At 48.2% G+C, this 17915-nt stretch overlaps 1 protein-coding gene across 1 annotated transcript in view; it reads left to right on the top strand.

The window, feature by feature from the left end:
* The window catches only part of CATSPERD (cation channel sperm associated auxiliary subunit delta), a 55416-nt gene that overhangs the window by 16255 nt on the left and 21246 nt on the right, over positions 1-17915 (top strand). The window contains exons 7-13 of the mRNA XM_030796297.1: positions 2349-2462; positions 7261-7344; positions 9162-9312; positions 11466-11561; positions 12391-12473; positions 14791-14967; positions 17585-17698. Of these exons, the coding sequence (XP_030652157.1) occupies positions 2349-2462; positions 7261-7344; positions 9162-9312; positions 11466-11561; positions 12391-12473; positions 14791-14967; positions 17585-17698 (819 nt within the window). The remainder of the gene's footprint in view (positions 1-2348; positions 2463-7260; positions 7345-9161; positions 9313-11465; positions 11562-12390; positions 12474-14790; positions 14968-17584; positions 17699-17915) is intronic.

Raw genomic sequence — 17915 nt, 5'->3', positions numbered from 1 at the left:
CGAGGCTGCAATGAGCCATGATTACGCCACTGCACTCTAGCCTGGGCAACAAGCAAGACTGTCGAAAAAAAAAAAAAAAAAAAAGACTGGGCACGGTGGCTCATTCCTATAGTAATCCTAGCACTTTGGGAGGCCGAGGTGGGTGGATCACCTGAGGCCAGGAGCTCGAGACCAGCCTGGCCAACATGGCAAAACCCTGTCTCTACTAAAAATACAAAAAATTAGCCAGGCATGGTGGCGTGTGCCTGTAATCCCAGCTACTCAGGAGGCTGAGGCAGGAGAATCTCTTGAGCCTGGGAGGTGGAGGCTGCAGTGAGCCGAGATCGCACCATTGCACTCCAGCCTGGGCAACAAGAGTGAAACTCCGTCTCAAAAAAAAAAAAAAGAAAAAAGAAAAAGAAAAAGAAATAAGGACAGTGTAAGGCTTGAGACTGGGTCTCAAGAACTTGGTCAGTGTTATTTCCCATGGGCTCAGAGCACGGTTGGGAGATGGAAAAGGATTTGGGGACGTTTTCAGATCCACCAGCTGACACACTATAAATACATCCATCTATAGTTGACCTTTGAACAATGTAGAGGTTAGAGGTACCACCCTCCACCCCGCACAGTTGAAAATCCACGGGTAACTTTCGACTTCCCCAAAACTTAATTACTGGCCAGGTGCGGTGGTTCATGCCTGTAATCCCAGCAATTTGGGAGGCTGAGGCGGGCAGATCACAAGGTCAGGAGTTCGAGACCAGCCTGGCCAACATAGTGAAACCCCGTGTCTACTAAAAATACAAAAAATTAGCTGGGCGTGCTGGCAGGCACCTGTAATCCCAGCTCACAAATTCGAGGCTAGTATGGGCAACATGGTGAGACTTTGTCTCTACTCCAAATACAAAAAAAAAAGAAAAGAAAGAAAAAGAAAAAGAAAAAAATAGCTAGGTACGGTGGTGCGCACCTATAGTCCCAGCTACTCGGGTCTCTGGGGTGGGAGGATGGCTTGAGCCCAGGAGGCGCAGGTTATAGTGAGCTGAGATCATGCCACTGCACTCAGCTGGGGCAATAGAGCCAGAACTTGTCTCAAAACAAAAACAAACCAAAAAACAAACTTAATTACTAATAGCCTACTGTTGCCTGGAAGCCTTACTAATAACATAAACAGTCTATGACTGTCACCCAGGGTAGAGTGCGGTGGCACAATCTCGGCTCATTGCAACTTCCGCCTCCCAGGCTTCAGTGATTCCCCTGGCTCAGCCTCCTGAGTAGCTGGGATCCCAAGTAGCTGGGGTTACAGGCACACACCACTAGGCCTGGCTAATTTTTTTTTTTTTTTTTTTTTTTTTGAGATGGAGTTTTCCTCTTGCTGCCCAGGCTAGAGTAAAATGGCGCTATCTTGGCTCACCGCAACCTCCACCTCCTGGGTTCAAGCGATTGTCCTGCCTCAGCCTCCCGAGTAGCTGGGGTTACAGGCATGCACCACCACGCCTGGCTAATTTTGTATTTTTAGTAGAGATGGGGTTTCATCATACTGGTCAGGCAGGTCTTGAACTCCAGAGCTCAAGTGCTTGGTCCACCTCGGCCTCCCAAAGTGCTGGGATTACAGGTGTGAACCAATACGCCCGGCCTAACTTTTTTTTTTTTTTTTTTTTTAGAAGAGACAGGGTTTCATTATGTTCGCCAGGCTGGTCTTGAACTCCTGGCGTCAAGTGATCCACCCGCCTCAGCCTCCCAAAGTGCTGGGTTTACAGGTGTGAGCCACCACGCCCGGCCTAACTTTGGTATTTTTTTTTTTTTTTTGAGACGGAGTCTCGCCTCTGTCGCCCAGGCTGGAGTGCAGTGGCGCCATCTCTGCTCACTGGAAGCTCCGCCTCCCGGGTTCACGCCATTCTCCTGCCTCAGCCTCTCCGAGTAGCTGGGACTACAGGCGCCCGCCACCATGCCTGGCTAATTTTTTGTATTTTTAGTAGAGACGGGGTTTCACCGTGGTCTCGATCTCCTGACCTCGTGATCCGCCCGCCTCGGCCTCCCAAAGTGCTGGGATTACAAGCATGAGCCACCGTGCCCGGCCAACTTTGGTATTTTTTAGGAGAGATGGGGTTTCATTATGTTGGCCAAGCTGGTCTTGAACTCCTGGCCTCAAGTGATCTGCCTGCCTCAGCCTCCCAGAGTGCTGGGATTACAGGCGTGAGCCACTGCGCCTGGCATGTATCCACTTTTTGGCTATTAGAAACAGCCCCATCGAACAGTCACGTCCAGACATCTACATTTTTGTGCGGACATGAGTTTTCATTTCTCTGGGATAAATGTTCAGAGTGTACTTGCTGGCATCTTTCTTTCATTCATTCTTTTTTTTTTTTATATAGCATGTCAGTAATTTGGTTTTTGCATATTTCCGTGGAGATCAGATATCCCAGACTTATATATATTATTCGAATACTGGGGGATTCAGTTTTTGGAAGTATCACTATGACAGACAGGTATGTTAAATTTGGTAAGAATGTGAAAATAAATATATATGTACCTTGTGATTGTAGTAATTGCTGTCAATGGGTGCACAAGGGTTTTTTCCTCTTTAAGAGTCCAACTGGGCCAGGGGTGGTGGCTCATGCCTGTAATCCCAGCACTTTGGGAGGCTGAGGCAGGAGGATAGTTTGAGCCCAGGAGTTTGAGACCAGCCTGGGCAACATGGCAAGACCCCATCTCTACAAAAAATAAAAAATAAAAAATTAGTCAGGTGTGGTGGCATGTGTTTTAGTCCTAGCTACTTGGAAGGCTGAGGTGGGAGGGTCACTGGAGTCTGGGAGATTGAGGCTGCAGTGACTATGATCACACCACTGCTCTCCAGCTTGAGTGACAGAGCGAGACCTCATCTCAAAAACAAAAAGTCCAACTGGCTGCGAGGTTAGAGAAAATTCCAGGTCAATGGAGTCAGCTCAGGAGCCTAGAAAGTTAGAAAGGAGACAAAAAGTTTTAGGTCAGGCAAAATCATGGCACCATTCATGCCGTTTATGTAGTGCTTATAAAAAGCTAGTGACAGGCCAGGTGCGGTGCCTCACGCATGTAATCTGAGCACTTTGGGAGGCTGAGGTGGGCGGATCACTTAAGGTTGGGAGTTCAAGACCAGCCTGACCAACATGGAGAAACCCCGTCTCTACTAAAAGTACAAAATGGGCCAGGCGTGGTGGCTCATGCCTGTAATCCCAGCTACTCGCAAGGCTGAGGCAGGAGAATCGCTTGAACCCAGGAGGCAGAGGTTGTGGTGAGCCAAGATCACACCATTGCACTCCAGCCTAGGCAACAAGAGCAAAACACTGTCTCAAAGTAAATAAATAAATTAATTAAATTAAATAAGCCAGGTGCAGTGGCTCATGCCTATAATCCCAGCACTTTGGGAGACTGAGGTGGGCGGATCACCTGAGGTCGGGCGTTCCAGACCAGCCTGACCAACATGGAGAAACTCCATCTCTACTAAAAATACAAAATCAGCTGGGCGTGGTGGCTCATGCGTGTAATCCCAGCTACTCGGGAGGCTGAGGCAGGAGAATCGCTTGAACCCAGGAGGCGGAGGTTGCAGTGAGCCGAGATTGCACCAATGCACTCCAGCCTGGGCAACAAGAGCGAAACTCCATCTCAAAAAAATAAATAAAATAAAAATGAACGAATAAATAAAATAAAATACAAAAATTAGCTGGGTGTGGTGGCGGATGCCTGTAATCCCAGCTACTCAGGAGGCTGAGGCAGGAGAATCGCTTGAACCCAGGAGGCAGAGGTTGCTTGAGCCAAGATTGCGCCACTGCACTCCAGCCTGGGCAACAGAGAAACTCCGTCTCAAAGAAAAAAAAAAAAAAAAAGCTAGCGCCCAGCTGGGTAGGGGCATGGTGGCTCACACTTGTAATCCCAGCACTTTGGGAGGCTGAAGCAGGTGGATCGCTTGAGTCCAGTAGTTAAATACCAGCCTGGGCAACATGGTGAAACCCTGTCTCTACCAACCTGGGCAACATGGTGAAACCCTGTCTCTACCAAAAATATAAAAATTAGCCGGGCATGATGGTGCATGCCTGTAGTCTCAGCTACTTGGGAGGCTGAGGCAGGAGGATTGTTTGAGCCTGGGATGTGGAGGTTGCAGTGAGCTAAGACAGCACCACTGCACTGCAGTCTGGACGATAGAGTGAGACTCTGTCTTAAAAAAAAAGAAAAGAAAAAAAAAGCTAATGCCCTAGTAAAGGCAACATATTAATTTATGACACATCCACATGCCCACCTGAAGATTGGTACCATCAAGTTCATCACCATGCTCACTTTACAGATGAGAAAACTGTAGTGGGCTGAACCAATGTCCCCCCAAAATTTATCTCAACCTGGAACTTCAGACTCTAACTGTCTTTGGCATTTTTGCTGCTATAACAAAATATCTGAGACCGAGTAATTTATAAGGAACAGAAGTTGATTTGTCATGGTTCTGGAGGTTGGGAAGTCCAAGATCAAGGTGCCAGCAAGGTTGCTTTCTGGTGAAGGCTGCACTCTGCTCCCAAGATGGTGCCTATGTTGGGGGGTCCTCTGGGCGAAAGCCGCATCCTCACACAGCGGAAGGCGGAAGAACCAACAAACCGTGCCCCCTTCAACCCAGAGCTTTTTTATAAGGATGCTCATCCCAAAGAGCATACATTGATAATACACTGGGGATTTCAGCATAAATTTTGGAGGGGAAGCCATCATTCAAATCATAGCAGGAAACTGACTTGGAAGTAGGGTCTTTGCAGGTGTAATCAGTTAAGCTAGGATGAGGTCACATTGAAATCAGGTGGCCTTCAAATCAAATGACCGCTGTCCAGGCACAGTGCCTCAGCCTGTAATCCCAGCACTTTGGGAGGCTGAGGTGGGGGCGGATCACTTGAGGTCAGGAGTTCAAGACCATCCTGGCTAACTTGGTGAAACCCCGTCTCTACTGAACAATGCAAAAATTAGCTGGGCGTGGCACCTGGCGTGCCTGTAATCCCAGCTACTTGGGAGGCTAAGGCAGGAGAATCACTTGAACTTGGGAGGTGGAGGAAGTTGCAGTAAGCCCAGATCGTGCCACTGCACTCCAGCCTGGGTGACAGAGTGAAACTCTGTCTCAAGAAAAGAAAAAAAAAGAACAAACAAAAAAACAAAAAAACCTAGCATCACTAAAATCCCCAATTATTACTAAAATAGCCTTTGTGTGTACGTGTGTATGTGTGTGCACGTGCATGTATGTTTGTGTGTGTGGCGGTGGAATTGTTTTTATCATGGACATTTCAAGAGGAGAGGTGACCTCAGAGAATAGTCGAGCTCAGCATTGCTATAGCCAGGACAAGAGTCAATCCCTATTGCTATCAATTGTATATATTGATGGATGGGTACAGTGGCTCTCACCTGTAATCCCAGCACTTTGGGAGGCCGAGGAAGGAGTATCACGTGAGCTCAGGAGGTCAAGACCAGCCTGGGGAACATAGTGAGACCTAGCCCCCCATATCTATAAAAAATTGAAAAAAATTAGCTGGGCATGGTGGTAGGTACCTGTGGTCCCAGCTACTCAGGGGGCTGGAGGATTGCTTGAGCCTGGGAGACTGACGCTGCAGTGGGGTATGATTGCGCCACTGCACTCTAGCCTGGGGGACAGAGAGATACCCTGTTGCAAAAGAAAAAGAAAAAGAAAAGAAACTGGTTGGAGTGATGGAGCAGGATCTAGAGTCCCTTCCAGGGCCAGATGGATCCCATAATTGCCTAATGGGATAGGTGGAGGGAGGGTCTTGAAGGCAGGTAGAATAATAGACCCCCAAAGGTGTGTCCACATCCTAATTCCTGGAACCTGTGAATATGGTTCCTGACATGGCAAAAGTAATTTTGCAGGTGGGATTAAATTAAGGATCTTGAGGCCGGGCTCGATGGCTCACGCCTGTAATCCCAGCACTTTGGGAGGCCAAGGCCGGTGGATCAGGAGGTCAAGAGTTCAAGACCAGCCTGGCCAAGATGGTGAAACCTCATCTCTACTAAAAATACAGAAAATTAGCCAGGTGTGGTGGTGGGCACCTGTAATCCCAGCTACTTGGGAGGCTGAGGCAGGAGAATAGATTGAACCCAGGAGGCGGAGATTGCAGTGAGCTGAGATCACACCATTGCACTCCAGCCTGGGCGACAAGAGTGTAACTCTGTCTCAAAAACAAACAAACAAGGCCGGGCGCTGTGGCTGATGGCTGTAATCCCAGCACTTTGGGAGGCCGAGGTGGGCGGATCACCTGAGGTCAGGAGTTCAAGACCAGCCTGGCCAACATGGCGAAACCACATTTCTACTAAAAAATACAAAAATTAGCCAAATGTGGTGGCAGGTGCCTGTAGTCCCAGCTACTGGAGATGGGGAGGCAGGGAGGATTGCTTGAACCCAGGAGACAGAGGTTGCAGTGAGCCGAGACTGTGCCACTGCACTCCAGCCTGGGCAACAGAGTGAGACTCCATCTCAAAAAAAGAAAAAAAAAAAAAGAAAAAAGATAGCGGTCTTAGTCTCTCTGTCTCTCTATCTCTCTCTTTCTCTTCCTCTCTCTCTCTCTCTCTGTCTCTGCAAGACGTGGGAGGTAGCCAGCTGGGCTGCTATGGAAATCTGTCTCACTGTCCCTAGGTGGGGCCCCGATTCATGTTCCAAGTCAGCTGCTAGACACTTTGCTGTCCAGCCAACAATCAGGAATGAGGACTCCTAGTCAGGAATGAAAGACTCAGGCAGCCTTCTAGCAGTCTGGGTCATATCATTTTCTCCAAACACCCGAACCAAAGCTGTCTTCTTTCAAGTTTTTGCCCCAAGTGTCACATTTCTTTTCTTTTCTTTTCTTTTTTGAGACAAGGTCTCACTCTGTCACCCATGCTGGAGGGCAGTGGCATGATTGTGGCTCACTGCAACCTCTGCCTCCCGGGTTCAAGTGATTCTCCTGCCCCAGCCTCCTGAGTAGCTGAGATTACAGGTGCCCACCACCATGCCTGGCTAATTTTTGTATTTTTAGTAGAGATGGGGTTTCACCACGTTGACCAGGCTGGTCTCGAACTGCTGACCTCAGGTGATCCGCCCGCCTCGGCCACCCAAAGTGCTGGGATGACAGGCGTGAACCACTGCGCCCAGTTGAGTGCCATATTTTCACAGAGGGCATTATTCGTTTTTCAAAAAAAGACTTTCCTTCATTGTAACTTAATAGATAATCCGAAGTTAAACCGACAAACGCATGTGTATTAAGATTTATTCATCTGAAGTCTTTTCTGTTTGTTTCATAGGCAGAAATCGTTGGGTCTTTAGGCGGAATCTTCCACTTTTTTTCTTTGTCACAGGTTGCGATGCTTGTAGTGGATCAAGGGAAGGTAAGTAACTTTGCAAAGGGAAGAACTACTCAGAGGACCTTTGCCCAAGCCCGGGTTTTTGTTACAACTCACACATTTTTAAAAATGTATTTATTTATTTATTTAATGTTTTTTAGACGGAGTCTCACTCTGTCAGCCAGGCCGGAGTGCAGTGGCGCGATCTCAGCTCACTGCAACCTCCACCTTTCAACTTCAAGCAATTCTCCTGCCTCAGCCTCCCGAGTAGCTGGGACTACAGGCTCGTGCCACCGCGCCTGGCTAATTTTTGTATTTTTAGTAGAGATAGGGTTTCACCATGTTGGCCAGGCTGGTCTTGAACTCCTGAGCTCAAGTGATCCACCCACCTCGGCCTCCCGAAGTCCTGGGATTACAGGTGTAAGTCACGGTGCCCGGCATCAATAATGTATTTTTGTTTAACCATTTTAAAATAGTATCTTTTCTTTTTTTTATTTATGTGAGATTGATTCTCACTGTGTCACCCAGACTGGAGTGCAGTGGTGTAATCTAGGCTCACTGCAACCTTTGCCTCCAGGGCTCAAGTGATTCTCATGCTTCAGCCTCCTGAATAGCTGGGATTACAGGTGCCTGCCACCATGCCCAGATAATTTTTGTATTTTTAGTAGTGACAGGGTTTCACCATATTGGCCAGGCTGGTCTCAAACTCCTGACCTCAAGTAACCCCCACCCTGCCTCGGCCTCCCACAGTGCGGAGATTACAGGCATGAGCCAGTGCTTCTGGCCCAATAGTACCATTTCAGTATGTAATCAATATAAACAACTCATGGATGAGATAGTTTACATTTTTCTCTACTACATCTTCAAAATGAGGCTGAGTGCAGTGGCTCATGCCTGTAATCCTAGCACTTTGGAAGTCCGAGGCGGGAAGATCATTTGAGGTCAGGAGTTTGAAACCAGCCTGGCCAACATGGTGAAATCCCGTCTCTACTAAAAACACAAAACAATTAGCCCAGCATGGTGGCAGGCACCTGTAATCACAGCTACTTGGGAGGCTGAGGCAGGAGAATCACTTGAACCTGGGAGATGGAGGTGACAGTGAGCCGAGATCATGCCACTGCACTCCAGCCTGGGCAACGGAGCCAGACTCTATCTCTAAAATAAAATAAAATAAATAAAATAAAATAAAATAAAATAAGATAAGATAAAATAAAATAAAATAAGAAATGAAATGAAATGAAATAAATAGGCCGGGCGCGGTGGCTCACGCCTGTAATCCCAGCACTTTGGGAGGCCGAGGCGGGCGGATCACGAGGTCAGGAGATCGAGACCACGGTGAAACCCTGTCTCTACTAAAAATACAAAAAAATTAGCCGGGCGTGGTGGCGGGCACCTGTAGTCCCAGCTACTCGGAGAGGCTGAGGCAGGAGAATGGCGTGAATCCGGGAGGCGGAGCTTGCAGTGAGCCGAGATCGCGCCACTGCACTCCAGCCTGGGCGACAGAGCGAGACTCCGTCTCAAAAAAAAAAAAAAAAAAAAAAAAAAAAAAAAAAAAAAAGAAATGAAATAAATAAAATAATTAAAATAAAATAAAATAAATCTTCAAAATGCATTGTGCATTTGACACTTAGAGTAATTCTCTATTCAGAGCTAAATTTTCAATGGTTAAACTGAAATGTAACCCTAGCAAAACAATAAAGTTGTATTTAATAAAAATAAAAAAAGAAAGGTAGACTTGCGGCTTCTTTGCTTTCTTTGCTTTCCCCTGCACCTACTAGCCGGACTCCTCTTCCCTCATTAGGACTCAGTGGGACTCCACAGTAGGGTTTGGGGAGAGGCTGAGTGGTGTCTTTCTCTCCCAGGGCATGTTCAAGTACTCAGAGCACCCCCTCAACCGGAGTTTCGGGCTGTCTTTTGACTATAACGGGACTCTCGACATCCTCATCGCCCCCGGCCAGACAGGCATCCTGCTCCTGTGGTTTGAGAACAGCCTGTTGTTTTCCCATAATGCAGGTGAGCCCAGGGGCCCAGGGTGGGGCTGCCGCCTGGTGGCCTCCTCCAGAGGGGCCGAGTACAGCCTGGATAAGAGGAGGGGAAAGAGCGACCCCCTTGACCACTGGGTTATTTTTTCTCTTCCATGTTCAGAGTGGACCACAAGCCCATAATCACTTAGTGGATCTCTCTGCATCCTCCCTAGCTTCCTGGCTTGCAGGATACTTAGGGCTGGGTAGACAGTGACAACTGAAATAAGTGACGGTGACAAGAGTCTCCGTCATGGAGGTTTATTCCGCCAGCTTTAGGTCGCATCCGGGAAAAACGCCAGTCAGACACCTCTGAGGCTGCTTTTCCAGAGTTCCAGGAGGCTTCATATTTAACATTTCTTTCTTTTTTTTTTCTTTTCTTTTTTTTTTTTTGAGACGGAGTCTTGCTCTGTCGCCCAGGCTGGAGTGCAGTGGTGCGATCTCGATCTCGGCCCACTGCAAGCTCCGCCTCCTGGGTTCACACCATACTCCTGCCTCAGCCTCCCTAGTAGCTGGGACTACAGGCGCCCGCCACCACGCCCGGCTAATTTTTTTTTGTATTTTTAGTAGAGACGGGATTTCACCGTGTTACTCAGGATGGTCTCCATCTCCTGACCTCTTGATCCACCTGCCTCGGCCTCCCAAAGTGTTGGGATTACAGGCATGAGCCACAGCGCCCGGCCAACATTTCTTTAACATGGGGGAAGGCTAATGGTTGTATTCCTGGGAGAATTTAGTTCATGCACAGTAAAGCTCCTTTTTTTTTTTTTTTTTTTTTGAGACAGGGTCTCACTCTGTGGAGGTGGAAGCTGTGCTGAGTCCTGATTGTACTTCTGCACCCAGGCTGGAGTGCAGTGGTGCAATCATGGCTCACTGCAGCCTCCACCTTCCCTGGGCTCAAACGATCCTCCCATCTCAGCCTCCCGAGTAGCTGGCTACAGGCATGTGCCACCATGCCTGGCTGATTTTTTTGTATTTTTTATAGAGACTGGGTCCTCCTGTGTTGCCCAGGCTGGTCTCAAACTCCTGGCTTCAAGCAATCCTCCTGCCTTGGCCTCCCGAAGTCTGGATATTACAGCTGTGAGCCACTGTACTCAGCCTGTTTTATCCTCACAATGGTTTTTGTTTTTTTTTTTTTTTTTTTTTCGAGACAGGGTTTCACTCTGTCATGGAGGCTGGAGTGCAGTGGTGCAATCGTGGCTCACTGCAGCCTCCACCTCTCAGGCTCAAGTGATCCTCCTGCTTCAGCCTCCCAGTAACTGGGACTACAGGTGTGCCACCATGCGTAACTAACTTATTTTTCGGAGAGACGGGGTTTCACCTGTTGCCCGGGCTGGTCTCAAACTCCTGGGCTCAAGCAATCCTCCGGCCTCAGCCTCCCAAAGTTCTGGGATTACAGATGAGAGCCACCAAACCCGGCCTGTTTTATTCCTTATAGTGGTCACCATTCCTTATAGTGGTCACCATTCCTTATAGTGGTCACCTGTATTAGAAGACATTCCGTTGTGTTCAAGCCCCTGGTTGACAAAAAACTCAATGGCCATCCCTCTGAGCTTGCTTATAGAGAAGATTAATGGGGATCGGGTTTTCTTTTTTTTCTTTTTCTTTTTTTTTTGAGATGGAGTCTGGCTCTGTCGCCCAGGCTGGAGTACAGTGGCATGATCTCGGCTCACTGCAACCTCCACCTTCTGGGTTCAAGTGATTCTCCTGCCTCAGTCTTCCAAGTAGCTGGGATTACAGGTGCGTGCAAGCATGCCCAGATTTTTTTGTATTTTTAGTAGAGACAAGGTTTTGCCACGTTGGCCAGGCTGATCTCGAACTCCTGACTTCAAGCGATCTGCCCACCTTAGCCTCCCAAAGTACTGGGATTACAGGCGTGCACCCCTGCGCCTGGCAGAAGGGTTGGGTTTTCTTAAACCGAAGCATATTCCTTGTCATGCTTAACAAAATTGTGTTTCAGTGCTATATTTTCCTTGATTAATTCTCCTTTGAATAGCGAACCTCTCAAAAGCTATAAGGAACATCGAAGAGCCATTGGCTGGGTGGGCTGGGTGGTGGCGGGGTGGGTGGGGTCCCAGTAGTAGACATCCCCTTTCCCAGGATGTACACGTACTATGTACATGCACCTGTACTGTTACCTTCTAGGTCAGCTCGTTGATACCGTCCGGGTGAAAAAAGGAGACCAGACCTTGTTTTCTTCCATTTTTGAAGCCAAGATCACCATCCACAGCATTGCTGTCAGTGCGTAGCCGACCCACTGGTAGCCTAGAAATATTTAGACCTGGCTTATTAACCATAGGCCTGCCAGACCCAACCCAGCCAAAACATGAAATCAGCCGGGTGCGGTGGCTCATGCCTGTAATCCCAGCACCTTGGGAGGCCGAGGCGGGTGGATCACCTGAGATCAGGAGTTCGAGACCAGCCTGGCCAACATGGTGAAACCCCCTGTCTACTAAAAATACAAAAATAAGCCGGGCATGGTGGCGGGCAACTATAATCCCAGCTATTTAGGAGGCTGATGCAGGGAGAATCGCTGGAACCCGGGAGGTGGAGGTTGCAGTGAGCAGATCGCACCATTGCACTCCAGCCTGGGCGACAGAGTGAGACTCCAAAAAAAAAAAAAGTTTCAACTCTATATTTTTTTCATATTGCTTGGCTTTTCCACATGAACTTTGTGATTATAACCAGAAAATAGCTGTCATATTACTCTTTTTTTTTTTTTTTTTGAGATGGAGTTTCAATCTTGTTGCCCAGGCTGGAGTACAGTGGTGCAATCTCTGCTCAGTGTAACCTCTGCCTCCCGGGTTAAGTGATTCTCCTGCCTCAGCCTCCTAAGTAGCTGGGACTACAGGTGGTGCACGGCTCATTTTTGTATTTTTAGCAGAAAGGAGGATTCACCATGTTGGCCAGGTTGGTCTCAAACTCCTGGCCTCAAGTGATCCGCCCCCCTTGGCCTCTCAAAGTGTTGGAATTATAGGCGTGAGCCACTGCACCCGACCATACTTCTGTTTTTGTCCACAGAAATGACCAGCATTTCAATTTTCGTTTTGTCTTGTTTTGTTTTTCCTAGATGAAAACGAACTGGCAGTTATAACTCGGGAGGATAATTTGTATTATGGCAATCTGGGCATCGTGCCAAGTTCCATAATCAAAGTAGGTAAAAAGAAAGTGCGGTTATGGGCTGGGTGCAGTGGCTCACGCCTGTAATCCCGGCACTTTGGGAGGACGACGTGGAAGGATCACCTGAGGTCAGGAGTTCAAGACCAGCCTTGCCAACATGGTGAAACGCTGTCTCTACTAAAAATACAAAAATTAGCTGGGCATGGTGGTGGGCACCTGTAATTCCAGTTACTTGGGAGGCTGAGGCAGGAGAATTGCTTGAGCCTGGAAGGCAGAGTAAGACTCTGTCTCAACAAAAACAACAAAAACAACAAAAAAAAGAAAGAAAGAAAGAAAGTGGGGTTATGAATCAGTTGGTGAGGAATAATGGTCTTGTTCACAAACTTCTGAACCTTTTTTCGAAGGCTAGAAATCACTCTAGTTAGTAAAATCATAACAACAACAACAACAACAGCTAAAAGGGGAAGAGTATTTAAAATACGATAGGTGCTGGTCTAGGCACCTTCGTGTATTACATTACTTAACCTTGACCATCATCTTAGGAGTAGCTCCTCATATCGTCCCTATTTGACAGATGGAAAAACTGAGGCACAGAGACCTAAATCGTCTGTCCAGGCTCAAAGTGGTACTAAGTGGTGGCACAAGTGTCATCTGACATCCTCTTGTGCATTACGCCTATCTAATTTTTTTTTTTTTGAGATGGAGTCTCACTCTGTCACCTAGCATGGAATGCCATGGCACGATCTCGGCTCACTACAACCTCCACCTCTTGGGTTCAAGCAATTCTCCTGCCTCAGCCTCCCGAGTAGTTGGGATTACAGGTGCATGCCACCACACCAGGCTGACTTTTGTAATTTTACTGGAGTCAGGGTTTCACCATGTTGTCCAGGCTGGTCTTCAACTCCTGACCTCAGGTGATCCACCCGCCTAGGCCTCCCAAAGTGCTGTGATTACAGTCGTGAGCCACTGCGCCCGGCCACTGTGCCTATCTAATTGTATTTCCAAAAGGAAAGAAAAAAATAATAATAGTTGTATTTCCATCCTCACAGTAACTCCGTGAAGGAGACATTTACAAATGAGAAAATCAAAAGCTCCAGCTTTTATTTTTTTTTCTTTTTTGAGACAGTGTCTCACTTCAAAATCCAGGCTGGAGTACAGTGGCGTGATATTGGCTCGCTGCAGTCTTGACCTCCAGGGCTCAGGTGATCCTCCCACTTCAGCCTCCCGAGTAGCTGGGACTACAGGGGCACACCACCAGACTTGGATAATTTTTGGAATTTTTTTTTGGTAGAGATGGGGTCTTGCTATGTTGTCCAGGCTGCCTTTGAACTCCTGGGCTCAAGTGATCCTCCCACCTCAGCCTCCCAAAGTGTGGGATTATAGGCATGGTTGCTCCAGCTTCTTTCTTTCCCAAGGCCACATAAGTTGTTAGTGGCTGAGCCAAAAGAGTTCCCCGGGTCTACTGACTTCTACTTCAGTGTTTTTCCAGCTAGACTACAGCCTACAGCCACTATAATTCCTGGAAGTTGCCTGACAGTGGAATAAGATGGATTATTTAGGTGTGGAGCACAGAGGAACCATCTCTTAGGAGCCTTAACCCTGACGTTCTGGTGGGGCCAGGCTGTACGCTGGGGAGAGGTTCTTATCCACAATCTGTGAATAGGAATTAGGCTACGCGCAGTTCCTCCTGTCTCTGATCCCAGAGCTTCGGGAGGCCAAGGCAGGAGAACTGTTGGAGGCTAGGAGTTCAAGACCAGACTGGGCAACATAGGGAGACCACGTCTCCAGAAAAAAAAATTAAAAATTAGCCGGGCGTGGTGGTGCGCGATTTCAGTGAGCCCAGTAAATCCCAGTGACTCAAGAGAATCGCTTGAACCCAAGAGGCGGAGGTTGCCATCGGCTGAGATCCTGCCACTGCACTCCAGCCTAGGCTACAGAGCAAGATTCTGTATCAAAAAAAAAAAAAAAAGCATCATTAAATACAATTTATTTTTTATTTTTTTTGAGACGGAGTCTTGCTCTGTGCCCCAGGCTGGAGTGCAGTGGCGCGATCTCGGCTCACTGCAAGCTCCGCCTCCCGGGTTCACGCCATTCTCCTGCCTCAGCCTCCCGAGTAGCTGGGACTACAGGCGCCCGCCAACACACCCGGCTAATTTTTTGTATTTTTAGTAGAGACGGGGTTTCACTGTGTTAGCCAGGATGGTCTCGATCTCCTGACCTCGTGATCCGCCCACCTGGGCCTCCCAAAGTGGGGGGATTACAGGCTTGAGCCACCGCGCCCGGCAATACAATTTAAATCTCCAGAAAAGCAATTAGAATGATTAGACCTCAGGCATCATTTTCTTCTTAGTTTGCAGACCAACACATCTGGTCAGAAGAGGCGGCCCTGATGTTCCAGAGCCCAGGGATTCTGGAAATATTGACCCCACTGCGTGACGCAGCCTTTCCAGCTTTTGATTTCCAGAAGTGCCTCGTGAATATCCAGGCGCTTCTCATGGACCCTGAACTCCACGTTGGGAAGTGCAAGGTATGTGATCCTAACTGTTTAGATCAATGTTCAATGCACTTTTTAAAAAAGACAAATTCAACCTGGGTATGGTGGTGCACGCCTGTAGCCCCAGTTGCTCAGGAGGCTGAGGCTGGAGGGTTGTTTGAGGCCAGGAGTTCAAGACCAGCCTGGGCAACATACACCCATTTCTAAAATTTTTTTTAAAAGCTGGGCGTTGGCCAGGTACGGTGGGAGACTTTGGAGACTGAGTCTTTGGGAGACTGAGGCGGGTGGATCACTTGAGGTCAGGAGTTCCAGACCAGCCTGGCCAACATGGTGACACCCCATCTCTACTAAAAATATGAAAATTAGCTTGGTGTGGTGGCGGGTGCCTGTAATTCCACCTATTTGGAGTGCTGAGGTATGAGAATCTCTTTAACCTGGGAGGCAGAGGTTGCAATGAGCCGAGATCACACCACTGCACTCCAGCCTGGGTGACAGAGCGAGACTTCGTCTCAAAAAAAAAAATAAATGAATAAGTTGGGCCTGGTGGTGTGTACTGTCAGTTACTGGGGAGGCTGAGGTGTGGGGATCACTTGAGCGCAGGAGTTCGAGGCTGCAGTGAGCTATGATGGAGTCACTGCACTCCAGCCTGGGTGACAAAATGAGACCCCCATTTCTAAAACACCAATTTAAAAAAAGAAATTAACAAAATAAGAGACAACAAGATAGTATTCATCACCAATAAGAGATCAATCACATCACCCATTGACCATTGCCAACACGATCAAACTCAATCTGATGAGGCGAGCATCAATCCAGATGCAAATTTGCCAGAAATACAAAAGACAGAGGAATGGGTTCACCTGCACCAGGGAAATCCAGATTTTGAGAAATGCTACAGGCCCAACAGCGTGGGGGCTTCCAAAATCCATGGAAAGGAAAAGGGGGCCGGGCGTGGTGGCTTATACCTGTAATCCTAACACTTTGGGAGGCCGAGGTGGGCGGATCACCTGAGGTCAGGGGTTCGAGACCAGCCTGGCCAACATGGCGAAACCCCGTCTCTACTAAAAATACAAAAATTAGATGGGCGTGGTGGCACATGCTTGTAATCCCAGCTACTCAGGAGGCTGAGGCAGGAGAATCGCTTGAACCTGGGAGGCAGAGGTTTCAGTGAGCCGAAACCAAGCCACTGCACTCCAGCCTGGGTGATGGAGTGCGACTCCATGTCAAAAAAAAAAAAAGTAGTTTTTGTAGAGATAGGAGTCTCCCTGTGTTGTCCAGGTTGGTCTCAAACCCCTGAACTTAAGTGATTCTCTACACCTCAGGATTACAGGTGTGAGCCACTAAACCCAGCCAACAAACCTGTAGATTGAAAGAAGATTAAAAGGCATACCTGTGTTGGGGAAGGGGCAAGACTAAGATATGATCTTGAGATGCATACTAGGGCAGCTCTACTCTAAAGAAACAGAAAGAGGGGCCAGGCACGGTGGCTCACGCTTATAATCCCAGCACTTTGGGAGGCTGAGGTGGGCGGATCACGAGATCAGGAGATCGAGACCTTCCTGGCTAACACGGTGAAACCCCGTCTCTACTAAAAATACAAAAAATTAGCCGGGCATGGTGGCGGGTGCCTGTAGTCCCAGCTACTCAGGAAGCTGAGGCAGGAGAATGGCGTGAACCCGGGAGGCGGAGCTTGCAGTGAGCCAAGATCACTGCACTCCAGCCTGGGTGACAGAGTGAGACTCCATCTCAAAAAAAAAAAAAAAAAAAGAAATAGAAAGAGGGGCGGGGCATGGTGGCTCACGCCTGTAATCCCAGCACTTTGGGAGGCTGAGGTGGGTGGATCACAAGGTCAGGAGATCAAGACCATCCTGGCTAACAGTGAAACCCCGTCTCTACCAAAAATACAAAAAAAAATATTAGCTGGGCTTGGTGGTGGGCGCCTGTAGTCCCAGCTACTTGGGAGGCTGAGGCAGGAGAATGGCATGAACCCTGGAGGCAGAGCTTGCATTGAGCCGAGATTGTGCCACTGCACCCCAAGCTGGGCGACAGAGCCAGACTCCGTCTCAAAAAAAAAAAAAAAAAGAAAAGAAAGAAACAGAAAGAGATCAGGCGCGGTGGCTCACAACTGTAACCCCAAGCACTTTGGGAGGCCGAGATGGGAGGATCGCTTGTGCCCGGGAGTTTGGGACCAGCGTGGTAACATAGTAAGACCTTGTCTCTATTATAAAAAAAAAAAAAAATTAAATTAGCCAGACATGGTGGTTGCACGCCTGTAGTCCCGGCTACTTGGGAGGCTGAGGGAAGAGGATTGCTTGATCCTGGGAGGTCAAGGCTGCAGTGAGCCATGATCAAACCACTGCACTCCAGCCTGGGTGACAGAGCGAGACCCTGTCTCAAAAAAAAAAAAAAAAAAGAAAGGAACAGAAAGAAGCAATTACTGCAAATGTCAGGGTTGGGGGATACTTCTGGAGAGAAGGGAGGGGCTGGCATTGTGCCCATCTGGAAATACAGAGTCTAGTGGGGAAGACAGAGGCGCAAGTGGAGATTCAGGCTGCAGCACCAGGACGGTCCCTTCCTCCTTCCCGCCTCCTTGCCCTTTCTTTCTGGGAACAGGAGCATGATTGTCTTTCTTCTTTGCCTTCCTAACTAGATAGAGGTTCTGACAGGAGAATTTATATACAGGATGTATACCATTGACATGCACAGCCAGCTGGAATTGACTGCTTCGTTGATACCGCAGCCAGGCACATCCCTGATTCCTCTGGTAAGTACATCTTGATGTTTCTGCTATCTGGGATTCTCAGCCACAGCCTGGTGCCCACTCCCAGATTCTGGAAATCCCCTGGCATCCCCCACAAGGAGAGACGCTACTCACACACTCACAATTCTGCACAGAAATTGTCTCTATGTTTCTTTCTTTCTTTCTTTTTTTTTTTTTTTTGAGACAGAACCTCGCTCTGTCCATTAGGCTGGAGTGCAGT

This window comes from Nomascus leucogenys, chromosome 17 (assembly GCF_006542625.1).
Source record: "Nomascus leucogenys isolate Asia chromosome 17, Asia_NLE_v1, whole genome shotgun sequence".
Lineage (NCBI taxonomy): Eukaryota > Metazoa > Chordata > Mammalia > Primates > Hylobatidae > Nomascus > Nomascus leucogenys.
This window is presented reverse-complemented; position numbering and strand designations above follow the sequence as displayed.